The sequence below is a fragment of the Mustela nigripes genome, chromosome 6 (genome assembly GCF_022355385.1).
Source record: "Mustela nigripes isolate SB6536 chromosome 6, MUSNIG.SB6536, whole genome shotgun sequence".
In the NCBI taxonomy this organism is placed as follows: Eukaryota; Metazoa; Chordata; class Mammalia; order Carnivora; family Mustelidae; genus Mustela; species Mustela nigripes.
Genome location: NC_081562.1, coordinates 25,264,364 through 25,281,664, shown reverse-complemented (window position 1 = coordinate 25,281,664; position 17,301 = coordinate 25,264,364). Strand labels below are relative to the sequence as shown.

General features: G+C 39.9%; 1 protein-coding gene across 3 annotated transcripts in view; it reads right to left on the bottom strand.

Annotated features, from left to right (window-relative positions):
* The window catches only part of FGD6 (FYVE, RhoGEF and PH domain containing 6), a 131,464-nt gene that overhangs the window by 41,189 nt on the left and 72,974 nt on the right, over positions 1-17,301 (bottom strand). For all 3 annotated transcript variants that reach the window (XM_059402333.1, XM_059402335.1, XM_059402334.1), the window contains exons 6-8: positions 15,358-15,509; positions 12,931-13,087; positions 10,908-10,995 (exon numbers count right to left, since the gene is read on the bottom strand). In XM_059402333.1, coding sequence (XP_059258316.1) covers positions 10,908-10,995; positions 12,931-13,087; positions 15,358-15,509 — 397 coding nt within the window. The remainder of the gene's footprint in view (positions 1-10,907; positions 10,996-12,930; positions 13,088-15,357; positions 15,510-17,301) is intronic.

The window sequence follows — 17,301 nt, the reverse complement described above, 5'->3', positions numbered from 1 at the left end:
GTATCTACTGACATATGAATCTTAACTTTTTCAAATTTTAATAGGTTATTCAATAGTCTTTTTTTTTTTCTTACCGTCTTACACTTCCTACTTTGTCATACATTAGATTCTTATAAATAGGATGTTTTTAAAGTCACCTCCCTATTCTAATAATAGAATAAAAATTATTATTTTTCAATCAATAGGTCTATTCTTGCAATGGTACTATGCATTTTTAATTGTTGATGTTTTATTTATCTGTTTTGTCAGAAGGAGAGAGAGAGTGCACACACGCACAAGCAGGGGGAGCAGCAGGCAGAGGGAGAAGCAGACTCTTCACTGAACAAGATGCCTGATGTGCAACTCCATCCCAAGGATCACGACCTGAGCCGAAGGCCGAGGCGTAACTGACTGAGCCACCCGGGTATCCCAGGAAAAGGTTTCCCGCTCATAAAGCTTCTATATCCTAGCAGGAAAGGACACAATTATTATTGTATTTACTATGTGGTCATCACCAAACAGGTCACTTAGACTGGCTCAGACTCAGTCTTGGCATAGTCAAGCCCCACTTAAGGAGGTTCTTATCCATATTTGGTTCTTACCACCTCTTTGTTGGTAAACAAAGAGCAAATTTAGGTTTAGGGAGATAAGTATATTTTATTTTACTCCCCAAAGAACAGACAAGAGAAGAATAAAGCAAATATAAACACCAAAGTGAATTCAAATTTGACTGAATATCAGTGTTTCCTCAAGTGGAACAGTTCCTGATGCAAGCCCATGACTCTGACAAACACTTAAGAGGAAAACTCTTCAGCAATACTGTCAGCTTGCTAGATCTTTAGCGAGGCAAGTCCCAGCAACAGAGGCATTCAGCTACATGCAGGGAATCTGAGTTAAATGTACAAAGAGAATTGGGAAAAGAACGGCTTTGTAGGCATGCCTATAGGTATGATTCTGGGGATCTGCAGCCCGGGATAGGCAAAGCACACACACAAAATAATATTTTCACTAACCTCTAAGTGAAATACAGAATTTCCTTACATTATGAATGTAGGGAACAAACCAGCATATCATCAATGATATCAGTGACTTTACCACCAGAGAAGGCATACATTTTTTTATATCACATTATAGATGTTGCAGATTTCTCAAAATTTTGTTTACCATCACCACTATATCTAAGTCATGGGAGTTTTTAGATCCACCACCGGATCTTCTAATTTAATACATTACTAAAGCAGCCCATGTATTACTATGTAATACTTTCAAACTATTTTAATAACTGCATTTCAGGCCAACTGGTTTCCATTTAGTCTTATGTATTTTATCCTGTTACTTAAAAAATTATTCTAAGGGATCCATAGGCCTCTCCAGATTGCCACGGGGATCGAGGCACAAAAAAGGTTAAGAACCGGTTGGGGGAACCAGACGGTGGGTATTAGAAAGGGCACCGACTGCATGGAGCACTGGGTGTGGTGCAAAAACAATGAATACTGTTACGCTGAAAAGAAATTAAAAAAAAAAAAAACACAGAAAGAAAAAAAAAGGTTAAGAACCTCTGTTCTATAGAGAAAGTGAGATTACATTTAAAAGGTATAACTGAATAGATCAGGCAGATAAGACATGCTTATATCCTAAAGTCTTTCCATAGTATTAAATATTTCCACAGCACCAAAATATTTCATGGATATAATTTATTAAGTATCATCCCTCAAAATACCTTGTTCACAACTACAGTTAAAAATTAATTGCAACAGGGGCACCGGCGTGGCTCAGTCAGTTACTCATCTGCTTTCGGCTCAGGTCATGATCCCAGGGTCCCCCGCATTGGGTTCCCTTATCAGCAGGGAGTCTGCTTCCCCTTCTGCCCCTACCGCCCTTTGTGCCTACTCGCTCTCGCTTTCTCTCCCTCTCTCGCAAAAATAAATAAATAAAAAGTCTTTGAAAAAATTAATTGCAACAGAAACAAGAGCTCACCTAATAACAAAGGGAATTCTGAGTATCATCACCCTCCCATGTCACATGGATGGAACTGGCTTACATCAGGGTCTTTGGGTCCTTCAGAAAAGAAATTCCTTGGCTGGTGCTTGGGACAGCCCTACCTTCCACCAAGTTCTGCCCTAGGGAAAGTGTTAGAATGACTTTTGCTATAGATAATTAGCTCTGGTTTAGAAAACAAATACTACAGCACAAGTTTCATTTTTCATTTTTCAGTAAGGATTTTTAAAAAAGTCATACACTAATATGATTCTGACCTTTTCTTGAATCTTATTAGTCCATTCATAGCTCAAATTAATAGCTTCAGAACACTCTAACAGATGTTTTTAATATCCCATTTTCTACCAACATGGGAAATCCTGGATTTCTAAAACCTAGAGGGAGTTAATACCATCCCAGACTGAAGGCAAAGATTACAGGAAAAGTAATATGTCGCTAGTCACTTATAACATAAATATTTTGAACAAGATCAAAGAAAACTACCTGATCCAAATTTAATCAAAGTTCAAAGGACTGTTTTCCCCCCTAAATATAGAAATGGAAAAGATATTTCAGAGGAATTTTTAAATTATGTGTTTTTCATTTTATTTTCTCGACATGATCCTTACTGGTTCAACTTTTTCCAACACCAGTGTATAACTTTCCACAAATAAAAGCGTTTTTTGTTGTTGAAAAAATTTATCCTGCCTATAACATAGAGATAAAAAAGATCTAAAGATCTATGCTAGTCATCTCTGGATGGCAGAAGATAAAGAAGGACTTTGTTTTTATAATACTTATATATTTTTTAAAAGGCACAAAAGATACCTTTAAAGAAAAAAGGTGACCCTTATAAAAACAAATCCTCAAAATATACTCACTCAAGCAAGTGATGAGATCAGTTTAATTTTCAGGACTTAAGAAGAAGAAGGAAGAAGGCTTTGGTGGAAGCTTGAGTGGCTGGGTGTGGCCCTAAAGAGGAGGACTACATGAGCACCTTTGGTGTTTGCCAGTGTATACAGATGTCCAGCTCAAGGTCAGCCCATGTGGTGATTAATGAAAGAAAGAATCTGGTCTTGAGGACAGGTTTCAAGAGAGAGTAAAAAAACTACTTAAAAAAAAAAGATTTTATTTATTTATTTGACAGAGAAGAGAGTGTGCACACAAGCAGGGAGAGAAGCAGGCAGAGGGAAAGAAGCAGGCAGAAGGAGAGGGAAAAGCAGAGCCCCCCACAGAGCAGATAGCCCGATATGGGCCTCTATCCTAGAACCCTGGGATCATAACCTGAGCTGAAGGCAGATGCTTAACTTACTGAGCCACACCAGTGTGCTATAAAAACTACATTTAAGGGACGCCTGGGTGGCTCAGTTGGTTAAGCAGCTGCCTTCGGCTCAGGTCATGATCCCAGCGTCCTGGGATCGAGTCCCACATCGGGCTCCTTGCTCCGCAGGGAGCCTGCTTCTCCCTCTGACTCTGCCTTCCACTCTGTCTGCCTGTGCTCGCTCTCACTCTCTCTCTCTTACAAATAAATAAAAAAAAAAAAAAAAAAAAAAACTACATTTAAGCTACTAAACACTGCATTAGGGGCACCTGGGTGGCTTAATCAGTCAAGCATCTGCCTTCGGCTCAGGTCATGATCCCAGGGTCCCGGGATCAAGCCCTGTGTCAGGCTTTCTATTCAGTGGAGAGCCTACTTCTCTCTCTGCCTGCTACTCTGCCTACCCATCCTCACTGTCAAATAAAATATTAAAAAAAAAGAAAAAGAAAGAAAGAAAACTACTACAGCTAGAACAAAGGAAAACAAGGTTTGGGAAATTCTAGGTTATAACCTATGGCCCTCATAGTGAAAAATAAGGTTCCCCCCACCCCTGTAAATTAAGACTTTATTTTTCTTAGAGTGATTTTATGTTCACAGCAAAACTGAGAGGAAGACATAGAGATTTCCAATATACCCCCTTCCCAAGATTTGCACAGCTTTCCCCACTATCAATATCTCCCACCAGAGTGGTATATTTGTGAGAATGGATAACACAACACAAGCCCCTCAAAGCCCATGGTTTACATTACGGTTTACTCTTGGTGTTGCACATTCTCTGGGTTTAGACAAATGACACATATCTCCCATTATGGTAGGGAGAGTAAGTTTTCAACCTTCCTAATAAGCAAAATAAAAGAAGGTCTGTGAGACAACAGAAAAAATATATATTGGCCTCTGCTCCCAATTCCTGGTGTAGAGCTCCTAAAACCCTTGGAATTTTGTAAGTGATAAGAGCAGGAGGAGTACCTTTTGTCCTAACATTTGGCCTCTGACCCTAGCTCTGACAGAACTAAATCTCAGGGAACTTCTTAGGAGAAAGGAATGCCTTTTGTTCTACTGAGGCGAGTCTGGGTGGGCTCCTGAATCGCTCCCAGGTAAGGGCTGGTCACCAGAAAGTTCAAGCCATGATTACAAACTTGCAACTTAGCCCCATTCTCCACTCCACAGGAAGGGGAGAAGACTAGAAGTGGAGTTAATGCTGGATAATGACCACGTGACGGAGCCTCCATAAACGTCCCCAAGTACACAGTTTAGAGCTTCTGGTTGCTGAACACGTGGAGGTGCTGGGAGACTGGTGTTCAGAGAGGACAGAGACGCTCCCAGATCTCCTCCACATACCTTGCCCTATGTATCTCTTCCATCTAGATGTTCACTTGTAACCTTCATCCTATCCTTTTGTGATGAGCCAGAAAATGCAAGTAACTGTTACTGTGAGTTCTATGAGCCATTCTAGCAAACTATCAAACCCAAGGAAGGGATCAGGAGAGCCCAGATTTATAGCTGGTTGATCAGAAATTACAGGGGACAGCCTGGGACTTATGAATGGCATGTGAAGTTTGCAGGGGGGCAGTCATGGGACTGAGCCCTTAACTCCCTGGAGCCTGACACTATTTCCAGGTAGATCATGGTAGAATTGAATCAAATTGTAGGACACCTTGCTGGTGTCAAAGAGAACTGCCTGGTGTGGGACGACAAAACTAAACATCTGGTGTCAGTATTGTGAGAACGATGGTGCTGTGTGAGTAAAAAGAAAACACGGGAGGAGTATGTTTTTCCTTTTAGTGTCCTTGGTAAAGAGATGAAGGGACAATGTGCCAGGCTACATGGGGGTAGTGGCGGTGATAAGAGGTAGCTCAACCAGGGCGCCTGGGTGGCTCAGTTGGTTAAGCGACTGCCTTCGGCTCAGGTCATGATCCCAGAGTCCTGGGATCAAGCCCCACATTGGGCTCCCTGTTCAGTGGGGAGCCTGCTTCTCCCTCTCTCTCCGCTGCTCTGCTCTCTCACTCTCCCTGTCAAATAAAATCTTTAAAAAAAAAAAAAAAAAAAAAAGAGGTTAGCGCAACCAGAAGGAAGATACTGCCACAATCTGGCTTGAGTTTAAAAAGGCGGGTTAGGGACACCTGGGTGGCTCAGTGGGTTGGGCCTCTGCCTTTGGCTCAGGTCATGGTCTCAGGGTCCTGGGATCGAGCCCCACATTGGGCTCTCTGCTCAGCGGGGAGCCTGCTTCCCTTCCTCTCTCGCTCTGCCTGCCTGTGACCTCTGTCTGTCAAATAAATAAAAAATAAATCTTTAAAAAGTTGGGTCTAGAACATAATGAGAGAAATGGAAAGAGCAGGAAGTAGAGGCAGGGGAAAACTTGTGGGCGGGTACTATAACAGAGGAAAAAGGAGGAAAAGGAAGCATTTCAGAGTCCTTTCCACAATTTTGTGCCTGAGTAACTGGTAGAGTGTTTTTAACTCTTAACAATTTATTGACCCATTCATCCATCAAACATTCAGGGGATTCTCAACCTTGTGAAAAGGAACACCATTTAATCCCCTAAGTCTTCCAGCTCAGTGGAGTCCCTGTTATGGGCCAGAATCCATGCCAGGCCCAGAGTCAGGATAATACAGTCTCAACACTGAAGTGATGAGGAAGGACACAAGCAGAGGTTAAGAAATCAGTGCTGCTCCCATTAACAGCACCTGTTTCCTTCCACTACTTTTTCATTGTTGCCACAAGACTCTAATTCGAACTAGGTTCTGGGCCCAGGGCAGATTTCAAGGTCTGGCTAGATCCATTTGCCTTGAATGGCCAATATAAAGGTAAAATTTACGAGGTTTTCTACTTAAGTAAATTACTTACTTTATTTTACCTTCTTTAAAAAGATAATTCTAGGGGCACCTGGGTGGCTCAGTGGGTTGAGCTGCTGTCTTCGGCTCCGATCATGATCTCAGGGTCCTGGGATAGAGCCCCATGCTGGGTTCTCTGCTCAGTAGGGAGCCTGCTTCCCCCTCTCTATCTCTGCCTGCCTCTTTGCCTACTTGTGATCTCTGTCAAATAAATAAATAAAATCTTAAAAAAAAATTCTCATTTTAAGCATCAACATATGCATTTTCTTTAATCCTATTTTAGGTTGAGCTTAAAAAAGTAGTACCAGGAGTTAAGCTGGACGTGTTTTTTACTAATGAAAGCCTAAGTAGAATTCCAACTGAAGCCCAAATTATGTCCGGGGGAAAAAACATTGCTCAAGACAATAGGATGGTTGTCTGACTAGTAGGGGCAGGTCTCTGTATCTGTGAATTTCCATTCACCTTTCTCTAAAAGGATTCCAGAAGAAACTACCCTAGCTTATCTATACTTCATCTCTACATTTTTCATATCTTTCCCTCTTAAGAAACCAAGATAGGCACAAATCTACACTGAGTTAGGCAGGGCTTCTTCCCCTTGTCTGCCTAAAACTCATTAATAAATCAAAGTTGTCAAAAGTTGCCCCAAATGGTCTCACTGTTCCTCTCTGCTCATATATATTCTGTGCACTTGGAATTACTCCAAATTTTAGGATGAGAAAGTGGAGGGAAGGAAAGAAAGAAAGAAAAAAGAAAGGGAAAGAAAGAAAAGTATCCCACAGGCTGTTCAGAGGATTAAAACATTGAGCGTGTTTATCCAAAGATGAGGACCCAGTTAACTATCATGTTTAAATAGATACAAACTTAGAGACTTAAAATCCAACTTCTAAAAATTTAAGTGCATAGACCAAGGGCACTTTGATAGCAACTGTAGAATTATCTTGCAAAGCAGGGAGCAATCAGACCATCACAAAAATGAGTACTAGAAAATCAGAATTTTAAATAAAAATATAAAACAAAACCATAGTATCACAACCTCCATATGTCTTTAGTTTTATATGACCATACATACACTTCAATCAATACCATTTGGTAGTCTTAGGAAGAACATTTCAACCTCTCTGAATAAGAAGACATCATCTCTGAAATTCTCTATCTCAATGTTGTCCTTCAGGCTAAAGACTTTTTGGTCAATGGGATGTTTCATTGTTTATTTGTTTTTATTTTTTTTAAGATTTTATTTATTCATTTGAGAGAGCAAGAGAAAGAGAGAGAGAGAGAGAGTAAGAGAGCACAAGCAGGGGGAGCAGCAGGCAGAGGGAGAGGGAGAAGCAGGCTCCCCAAGGAGCAGGGAGCCTGACGTGGGGCTCGACTCCAGGACCCCGCAATCATGACCTGAGCCAAAGGCAGACACTTAACCAACTGAGTCACCCAGGTGCCCCTAATGGGATATTTTAAATGTAACTTAAAAGCCGCCAAAATTATTTCCTGATTGGCTTCCAAGGTAACAAAAACTGATCCAGATAAATTGGGGTACAACGAATTGTTGGTAAAGACTCACTCTTGGACCTCAAGGCGTTTACAATCAAATTAGGGAATGACTATTTAAATTAGAAAAATATGAGCAAATTCACAAAGCACGGAATATAGCAGTCCCCCCTTCTCTGTAATTCCACTTTCTATGGTTTCAGTTACACCAAGTTAACTGCTATGCGAGTGGAGACAAACGATCCTCCTTACATGTCACAGAAGGTCGAAGGCAGCCTAAGGATACATAGTGCCTCTTGTCACTCACCTAACTTCTCATCACATAGGCATTTTATCATCTCACATCATCACAAGGGGGGAACCACAGTACGATAAGATATTTCGAGGGGCGCCTGGGTGGCTCAGTGGGTTAAGCCGCTGCCTTCAGCTCAGGTCATGATCTCAGGGTCCTGGGATCAAGTCCCGCATCGGGCTCTCTGCTCAGTGGGGAGCCTGCTTCCTCCTCTCTCTCTCTCTGCCTGCCTCTCCATCTACTTGTGATTTCTCTCTGTCAAATAAATAAATAAAATCTTTAAAAAAAAAAAAAGATATTTTGAGAGAGAGAGAGAGCGCACATTCACTTAATTTTTGTTTTAGTATACATACATATGTATATTTATGTATACATAATAGTATAATTATTTTATAATCATATACATGCATATGTATATATATGTATATATAATAGTATTTTTATGTGATTATTGTTATTAATCTCTTACTGTGAATAACTTATAAATTAAGTTCTATCAAAGGTATGTACGTAGGGGGAAAAACAAGAATATGCACAGCATGTGGTACTATCCATGGTTTTGGGCATCTACTGGCAGTCTTGGGATGTATCCCTACAAGTAAGGGGGGGCTATTGTAAATATTTGCTAGATCACATGGCACTAATAGTAAAGGTCAAGGAAGACTGGAGTAATGAGAGATGGCTTCAAAAGCAAGGTGGGATTTCAGGCCAGGCTTAAAGGAAAGAAGAATTTGAATCAATGGAAGAAAAGTCAATGGATGAAGAACATGAGGTCTATGTTATTTCTTTACAAAGTCTATGTTCTTTCTTTAACTTCAATCCTGACTCTGTGACTTGAACAATCCATTTATCACCAGTACCCTTCAGTAAATCCACAATCACAGAAGGTCTACCAAACACAAATAAATAATGGGGATTTTCCAACTTAAAGAAGAGGTAAATGGCTTTAAGATTAAAGAAGAGGCAGCTCAAAACTAAAACAACCCCAAGCTTATGTTATGTTTCTATCATAAAAGACATGAAATCTGTCCTCTTAAAAAAGAATTTTTAAAACTTGCTTTTGCTACTTCATCATTTCTCAGTTAAAACCAACCTCTTCATGAATCCTAAATTAAATGTAAGTGTGACTTTTTACTTAGATCAGTCATAGTGTGGGAGGAAAATTTCAGAGTTCTCCATCCTTCTCTCATTTGAAACCACTGTACTCTTTTGCCACTAAAAACAGTATTCATTCCGCAGCTGTAGAAATAGCCTAAGCCATTTGATAGCTTCATTTATGATACAGCACTGAACTTATCTAGCAAAAACACAACACATGCATTGGTGCTTCCTTTTGTCTTGTGTATTCTAAATCTCTGCCAAAAGCAGAGGAAAGAAAGTACAAATGGACAGGATATCCTCAAATTATTTGATTTGCCTTATGTCATTCCAGAGAAAAATCTATTGTGTAATTTACAGTTAGAAATTCAAAGTAAACACTTGAAACACCTAGGGTAGTCAGGTCCTGATGCTGAAGCTGGGCCTTCTTCAACAGCACTTTGTCTTTTAAAAGGCACCCTAGAAAGGCTTTGCCTAAAGGAATGCTTTCTAGCATTCACCTACTCTATCCAGCATAGTTCTTGGCTTATGAGAAAAGAGAATGCACACCATTTTTTAACAATACCAATAGGAACCAAGTACCTAAAAATCTATTTACATGATAAAATTAGTACAGATTAATTTAAAGTTGAGATAGCATTTTGATATTCTCAATCATTCTGACACAATTCTTTTTATTTATTTATTTTAAAGCATGAGAGAGAGAGCAGGGGAAGGGGCAAAGGGAGAGAGAGAATCTTAAGCAGATTCTGAGCTGAGCAGGGCTTAGCATTGGCCTCAATCTGACCCTGAGATCATGACCTGAGTTGAAACCAAGAGTTGGACACTTAACCGATTGAGCCACCCAGGTGCCCCATTTTGATATAATTCTTTTTTTTTTTTAAAGATTTTATTTATTTATTTGTCAGAGAGAGAGGAGAGAGAGAGTAAAGCAGGAGGAGCAGCAGGCAGAGGGAGAAGCAGACTCCCTGCTGAGCAAGAAGCCGGATGTGGGACTCAATCCCAGAATGCTAAGGTCGTGACCTGAGCCAAAGGTAGATGGTTAAGGATCTGCCTTTTGTATGTATGTCTATTAATTCGGTGTACATTCACTACAGTTCAGCAAATACTCCAAGGACCTGGTAGCATGTGTTGGATACCAGACGTGATGTGAAACTGTACTAGCTTTGCTGTGATGCCAAACACTTATCTCTACAAGTCTGTTATTACATCTATGTAAATAATAATGTGATATATGCATGGCTATGGTGAAGACTTGGGAGAGCCAATGACTATATCCCTGAGCACGGTATATGCCTTCACTCAACTCATAGCCTTCCCCTCATCTTCATTTTTTCATTATTATAGCAGCAACCCAGATAGATACGGCCCTGTAATCTGGAAGCTTACAGTCTAGTAGAAGATACAGACAACAGAGTAATAATGATGATGATGATAAGGGTATGACTACTAATAATAGCAGCTGATACTGATTTAGAACTTACTATGACCAAAGCACTAGTCTAAGCACATAGCTCATTAACCAGTCCTTACACCTTGTAAGAAAAGTGACCAGAGTTGCTATACAAATATGTGGGAGTGACTCCCTAAAACTCATTCTGGAGTGGTTGGGAAAGAACATTCTTGGGACTGATACTATTAATCAGGTAAAATGATGCAGGGATGGGGGGTTAGGAGGGCACGATGTACACGTAGGAATGCTCAGAGCAGAGAATGCATGCAGGGACGATCAAAGAACCAAGAGCAATGCAGTTCCGGCTGTAATCAATCTATAAATGTATGTTACTGCATGTTATATATGCAATCTATAAATGCGTGTATTGGATAAGGAGTTATTGGCATGTTAGAAAGAGGTGTTCTTAGGAGAGGGCGAATTTCATGAAAACAACGTCAGCTGGTCAACTGGCAAACTGCGGAAGAGACGCACCTGTCAGCAGCAGCTTGTACTGGGGGATCCGTTGAACCGGCTTGAGCAGGTAGTGCTTGAGGGCCAGGTTAGCACAGCGTGGGCTCATCTGAAAGGAAAACATATCCAAAGTAAACACAAGCGTTCTTTTAAGGAGCAAGGGATCCAGATGCACGTGCCCAGGAAACCAAACTTTAGAAAGCCAACAACTCCGGGAGGGGACTCACCAGCTAGCCCACCTCTCTGGTGGGGGTGGGGGGGAGTAGGGGTGGTGGGGTGTGGTCTCTGGAGTCAGCGGCTCACTCCCATAGACAGGGGTGGCTGCAGCCGTGCTCCAGGTCAGTGAGGGCCCACCATACTTGGGCCACCAAGTGGCCACTTGGGCAAGTATGTGCCAATGTATTCACAAGCATAAGCAAACCCCAAAGAATTGCATGGTCCTCAAGATAAGGCAGAAGACATAAAGCTACTGGGAACCGGCTTCAAATAATAAGCAGTGCCTATGGTCAGTAGACCCATGATAACAACTGGTGGTAGTGGGGAGCACTGCAGAAATTAAAGATAGCCTGAAAAGCAGCCCTGCTAAGCACATGATTTCCAGTAAGCTGGGTGGATGTAAAATTTCTTTCTCAGACGAATGGCTCTAAAAAACAGCTCCCAAATCAGCCTATAGAGAGACTTGATTTCAGAGCCATTCTGACTTGACCAAAAGGACATTTGATTTCGCCTTTAAAGCTCTTTTCCTTAGTATGTAAAACAGACACTTCTGCCCAATCCTGGGCTTTGCAGACATTCTCCGACACAAGACTGTACTGTTTGGTGGCATCAAAATGGCCGAGTGAAAACGTCGCTTCATCCTAACATGTTCTGTACTTGTACTTCCTCCACAGCTCAGGTGCGTGGGCAAGGGTTTTCTTAGATTTGCTCAGATCATTTCTGCTTTTTCTAAATATGCACCTCTCGGGTCTGGTACACAAACTAATTAGAAAGTTATAATGATACTGCATTTAAGAAAGCATCTACCATGCAAGCATCATTAACCAAGACAGCTAATTTTCCCATCTTATGTTTTCTTTTGCTGCCAAGGCAACGCACTGGACGCTGATGAAAACCGGGGTCAATGATCAGTTGCCATAGCTATAGAAATCACACTTCCTTTCTTAACAGCATGAAGACATCAGAGGAGAGGAAAAGAAAAAAAGGGAAAAAAACAACAAATGATTTTAAGTTTAATTATGTGTTTAATGTAAAAGTAAGAATCAGGAATATCATAATACTTCTAAAACTTCTCTAGTTTTGGGTGACTGGAATTCGCTGTTTTTTGTTTTTTTAAGTTACAAAAGAGAGACATGAGTATTAAAACATAATAATTCACATTTTATCCAAGATTGGGGAAGGACTTAAATAAAATTTTAGTTAAAACTAATTTTTAGGAGATGCTTTTTATAAAGATGTCATTAATTTTTCTTAACTTTGACACTGAACCTGTGTTATTTATCTAAAGGGAAACAAATTACATTTCCCATCCTTCACTGTAGATTAGTTGTTAGAAGAATAAAAGGAAAGATTGAGTTAAAAATAAGAAATGTTCCTAGAGTAGTCAAATTCAGAGACAGAAGGTAGAATGGTGGTCACCAGGGCCGGGGGAGGGGAGAATGAGGCGTTATTTTAGCCATAGTTTCAGTTCTGTAATGTTAAGATGAAGAGAGCTGTAGAGATTGGTTGCAAAACAATGTGAAGGTACTTAATACTACCAAACTATATACTTAAAAACGGTTAAGATGGTTAAGTTTTATTTTATGTGTATTTCCCCACAATTCAAAAAAAAGGAGACCTATCAGCATATTCTAGCATGCAATCATAGATTTTTCAAAATTAAATCTTGTACACACTTTCTCACCTTTTCATTTATTCAATCTCCTCTTTGACTTTGAAGGGATTATATTTTAATATCTTTTTTGTTTTTAATGATTGCAAATTATTATAGGTTTAAAAACAACAAAGAAAGAAAGAAGCATTCAACACTATATGGGAGCAAAAATACCTCAAAATCTCTAACAACAGCAGCAAAAGCTGGGTTCTTCTTGCACTGCTCATCCAGCAAAGCTATATTTTTATCAAATTCTTTGATGTACGTGGAATACATTTTTAGATATGGTCCCTTCTTTACAAAGATATCAGCAATTCTATGTTGTTCAGTCCTAAGACAGAGAAGAGATACGCAAAAACAGAGAGAGTCATAGATGCATCCAGAACATATCTAGCATCCAGTGAGAGTCCCCTGTCTGAGCCATTGGCGTGCCCTCTTTGCTCTTCTTATAAGACATCTCCTATTCTTAAATGCCTACTCTTCACCATCCCCACTGCCACCATCACATGTTGCTTGGATTTTGCCAACCCTCTGACTGGTCTCCCCATTTCTACCATCTCATCCCTCTGTGCAGTGAGAGAGTCTAAAAATGTGTATTACACCATGTGACTTCCAACAGCCTCCTACAGGACTCAGCAGGAAAACAAACTCCTTCCCTTGGCTTACAAAGCTCCATTGGTCCTACTGCTGCCTACTCTTCTGACTCATTTCACACTTCTCTCCTTCTTTCTCAGTCCTCCCCATACACACTGGCCTTCTTTATAGTCCTTTGACATATGGACTCATTCCCACTCTGCACACTTTTAGTAATGGCTTTGCATGCCTGGAAATAGGAAACCCCGGCCAGCTCCCTTCTTTCATTCAGATGTCCCGTTAACGGGCTCTGCCTTTCCAGAGGGCCTTGCTTGGCCACCCAATCTTCACTTGCCAGCACATCATCTTATTTTACATCTTTCCAGATCAGAAATTGCTTTTATCTAATGTTTCTTGTCCATTGTTCTGGTTTTCCCCTTACTATAATGTCTACTCCATGCAGGCAAGAGCCTTATCTATTTTGTGCAATGTGATATTCCTGCCAAGCTTAGAGCCCTGACCAGCACACCGTAGATAACTCAAAACCTTGTTGAAGGCAGAAACGAAGTATTTCAACAGTTATTAAAAGCCAATATAAAAATAAAAGTTATTTTAAAAAGCATACTAAAACCAAAGAGTATGTCTTAACTTGAAGGCCCCTGAGAGAAAAATATTTAAGTTAGTAGTAAATATCTTATCCAAGGATAAGAAGAGTTTTGTGCTAGTAAGTGTAGTTTTTCCCATAATTATTGTTTTAGCTGTCCCTTTCATCAGTTAGTCTGTTTCTTAGGAATGCTTAATACTTTACCGCAGAAATCTATCGATCTAAACTTGAGAAAATTTTCAGCACAAGCAAAAAATAAATTTAAACCTCCTTTAACACCCACTTACATAAGTATGCATATCCTTTAAAGGCAACTAAGTAATTTTAAAGATAATTTTTATAAGAATGACAAAGTATTTATACGAATATTCTTTGCAATTATATTTTATTTCTATCATGACTTTAAAAAATACCTTTTAGTCATTCCTCAGTCCTTAACCCCGTGTTATTTTACACTTAGGCTGCAGCTAGGAATTAATTACTCATCTAACATATTTTCCCAACATGCAGAGGCATGGTATTTCCAAAACAGACAAGAAGTATTTTTCTGGAAAAGAAAACTTACAAGAAGTTTTGATCATGAAAGTAGGTGATATTATTTTGTTATTCTAATCATTTGGGGTTCCCCAGGGACAGGAAGTTCAAAACCCCTAGAACAAATTTTCTGCATATTTCCAAAGGTGTCACCGAAGTGTCTGCTTACTTTCTATAATCCAAAGAAGCAGTTAATCAGTCTTTTCCAGTTTGGAAATCTATAGCCTAGATGGTATCATACACATGTAAATTTTCTAAACCACACAAACCTATTACCTCAGTGAATGGTTGCTTTTCCAAAATGTAAAGAAAGATTCATGATATTCCAGAAAAGATAACAAAGCATTTAAAAACATTTCAGTGTGAATATATTAAGTAAACTCCCTCAATCTCAAAAACCTTGATCATCAAAGGTCACCTACAGAAAAGCTAAATTGGCTGAATATATGGACCCTTCTTGTTTTCGAGGCAGTATTACCAAAGAATTTAAACATTCCTAGAATTGAGTTCAGGGCATCAAGGCTGTGAATTCTGGCCATCTAAAATGACCAATCTAGGGGGGCCTAGGTGGCTCAGTCAGTTAAACGTCTGTCTTCACTCAGGTCATGCTTCTGGGTCCTGGGATCCAGCCCCAGGTCTGGGAGTCTGCTTCTTCCTTCGCCCTTCTCCCATCCTCCCTCTCTCCTCAGCCCCTCTCTTTCTCTTGCTTGCTCTCTGTCAAATAAATAAAATCTTGAAAAAAAAGTCCAATTTACAGGTAGCTGTCAAGAAAATTCAATACATTGAAACAACTCAATGTAAGGAACACCCCCTCTCTGCCACATGCAGGGCCCCTATTATGCCTTCATTGAAAAGAGGGACTCTGGGAAAGCTAGTCAGTCCATTTTTACCAGTTTGACATCCTTTCCTCCAGTTCCTTCAGGAGATCCCGGTTGAGCTCATACAGCTGAGGCAAGTAGTACAGGATCTGATTTAGGATCCGGTCCTCAATCACGGGTTTCCCAAGTTGCCTGGAAGCATGGGCCACTGCATCTCGGAAATCCTATTACAGTTCAGAGAAGAAAAAATAACGTACACAGACATATAATTGACATAAAGCTTCCCCCCCGCCCCAGTGCTTCTCTTTAATACAACATAAATCACAAACTATTTTCCATGTAGAATTACAAATCGAAAGTGCCACTTCATTGTCTCCACTTAGCTAGACAGAAACAAACAAAACAAAAAACCCACTACAATAAAGTGGCTAGGGTAGATATTTGGTTTTAAAACAGTCTGTATAGTATTTCTCTTAAATCTTTGATCTCCAAACTTTGTAATTATATTAAAGGGTATCTGGAAATTGGATTGCAACTCTTAGTTGCCTTTAAACTTATTCCCATAGTGCTATATGAACACAGTCCATTCATTTTAGGAGTCCCCAAGAGATCTTACTTAATTTTATTCTGGAAAGTCCCTTTGTTCACTTTTAGTAATTATTTCCCAACAACAAGAACATTCTAGGTAAGGCGCATGGAGGAGACTATCACATTCTTTTTTTTTTTTTTTAAAGATTTTATTTATTTATTTGACAGAGAAATCACAAGTAGACTGAGAGGCAGGCAGAGAGAGAGAGAGGGAAGCAGATTCCCTGCTGAGCAGAGAGCCCGATGCGGGACTCGATCCCAGGACCCTGAGATCATGACCTGAGCCGAAGACAGCGGCTTAACCCACTGAGCCACCCAGGCGCCCGAGACTATCACATTCTTGATAATTAGAGAATACTGGATCCAGTATTACAGGGTATCTTGGTCTAGCCTCATTTCCCTCATCTGTTCAGTGGGTTTGGAGATTGCATGTCACACATCATCAGGTAACACACTTAACGCTTTTTGCAACATGTGTGGCACACAGAATCAAAAAAATATTTTCATTGTGGACCTTAAACTCAACTCTCCCTCCTACTGACTTCTCAGTAAATTCACCAGGATTTACAGTTTCCGCAATATAAAAAATATTCTCCTTGTATATTCTGTCAACTTTTCCCTAGAAAATTATTTACATACCACGTTTTAAGACAAGTCCACATCATTCCATCCTGTCAACCCAGAGGACTTGGGAAGGGTGGTGGTGTCTGAGATCCTAATTGTCTGGTTTCACCCTATCTTGAGGCCCACCCTCTGGGGATAAGTAAAACAATAGTGGAATCTGTTCCAAAGTCCTAAGGACTCAAAAACAGAGACTGTTCCTTCTCAGAAACAGCAGGTTTAATTAAAACCTTAAAGCAAAGGCTGGGTAAAACAGATTCTCTACTAGGCTTCATCTTCCTTTATATTTCAAATAACTTTCCCTTCAGGAATTCAATGGGCAAATGAAATAGACAAAAAAATACAGATTTCTCCTCTCTTCCCTTCCAACACACATATATTAATCATAGGCAATTCTCATGCTTCTTGTGAAGGACAAAAATCTTGTGTAAAATTTTTAAAGTACATGAAAGGATTCCTTTCCTCAAGGATGGTCATTTCAGATCATTCAAATCCTCCTGTGCTGAACAGGTGCTAATAAACCCTTCACTAGGGCTCCAGTATCTGGGACTAACTTTATCGGTCCAATAGTCACAATGGCCCAAAGGAACCAAGTATTTACAGTAGCAACTAAAGAACTACTTTTACAGCTAATTACTATAGTATAAAATAGGAATTTGTAACTTGCATAAACTCCAATCCAGAAAAACCGCACAAAATATCTCCAGAAACCAAATGGATATTGGCCAAATTCCACCTCCGAGCAGCTTGTTTCTATTAGCATTCACATTTACTAAGAGAATATAGAGCTACTTAATGCTTTTGAAA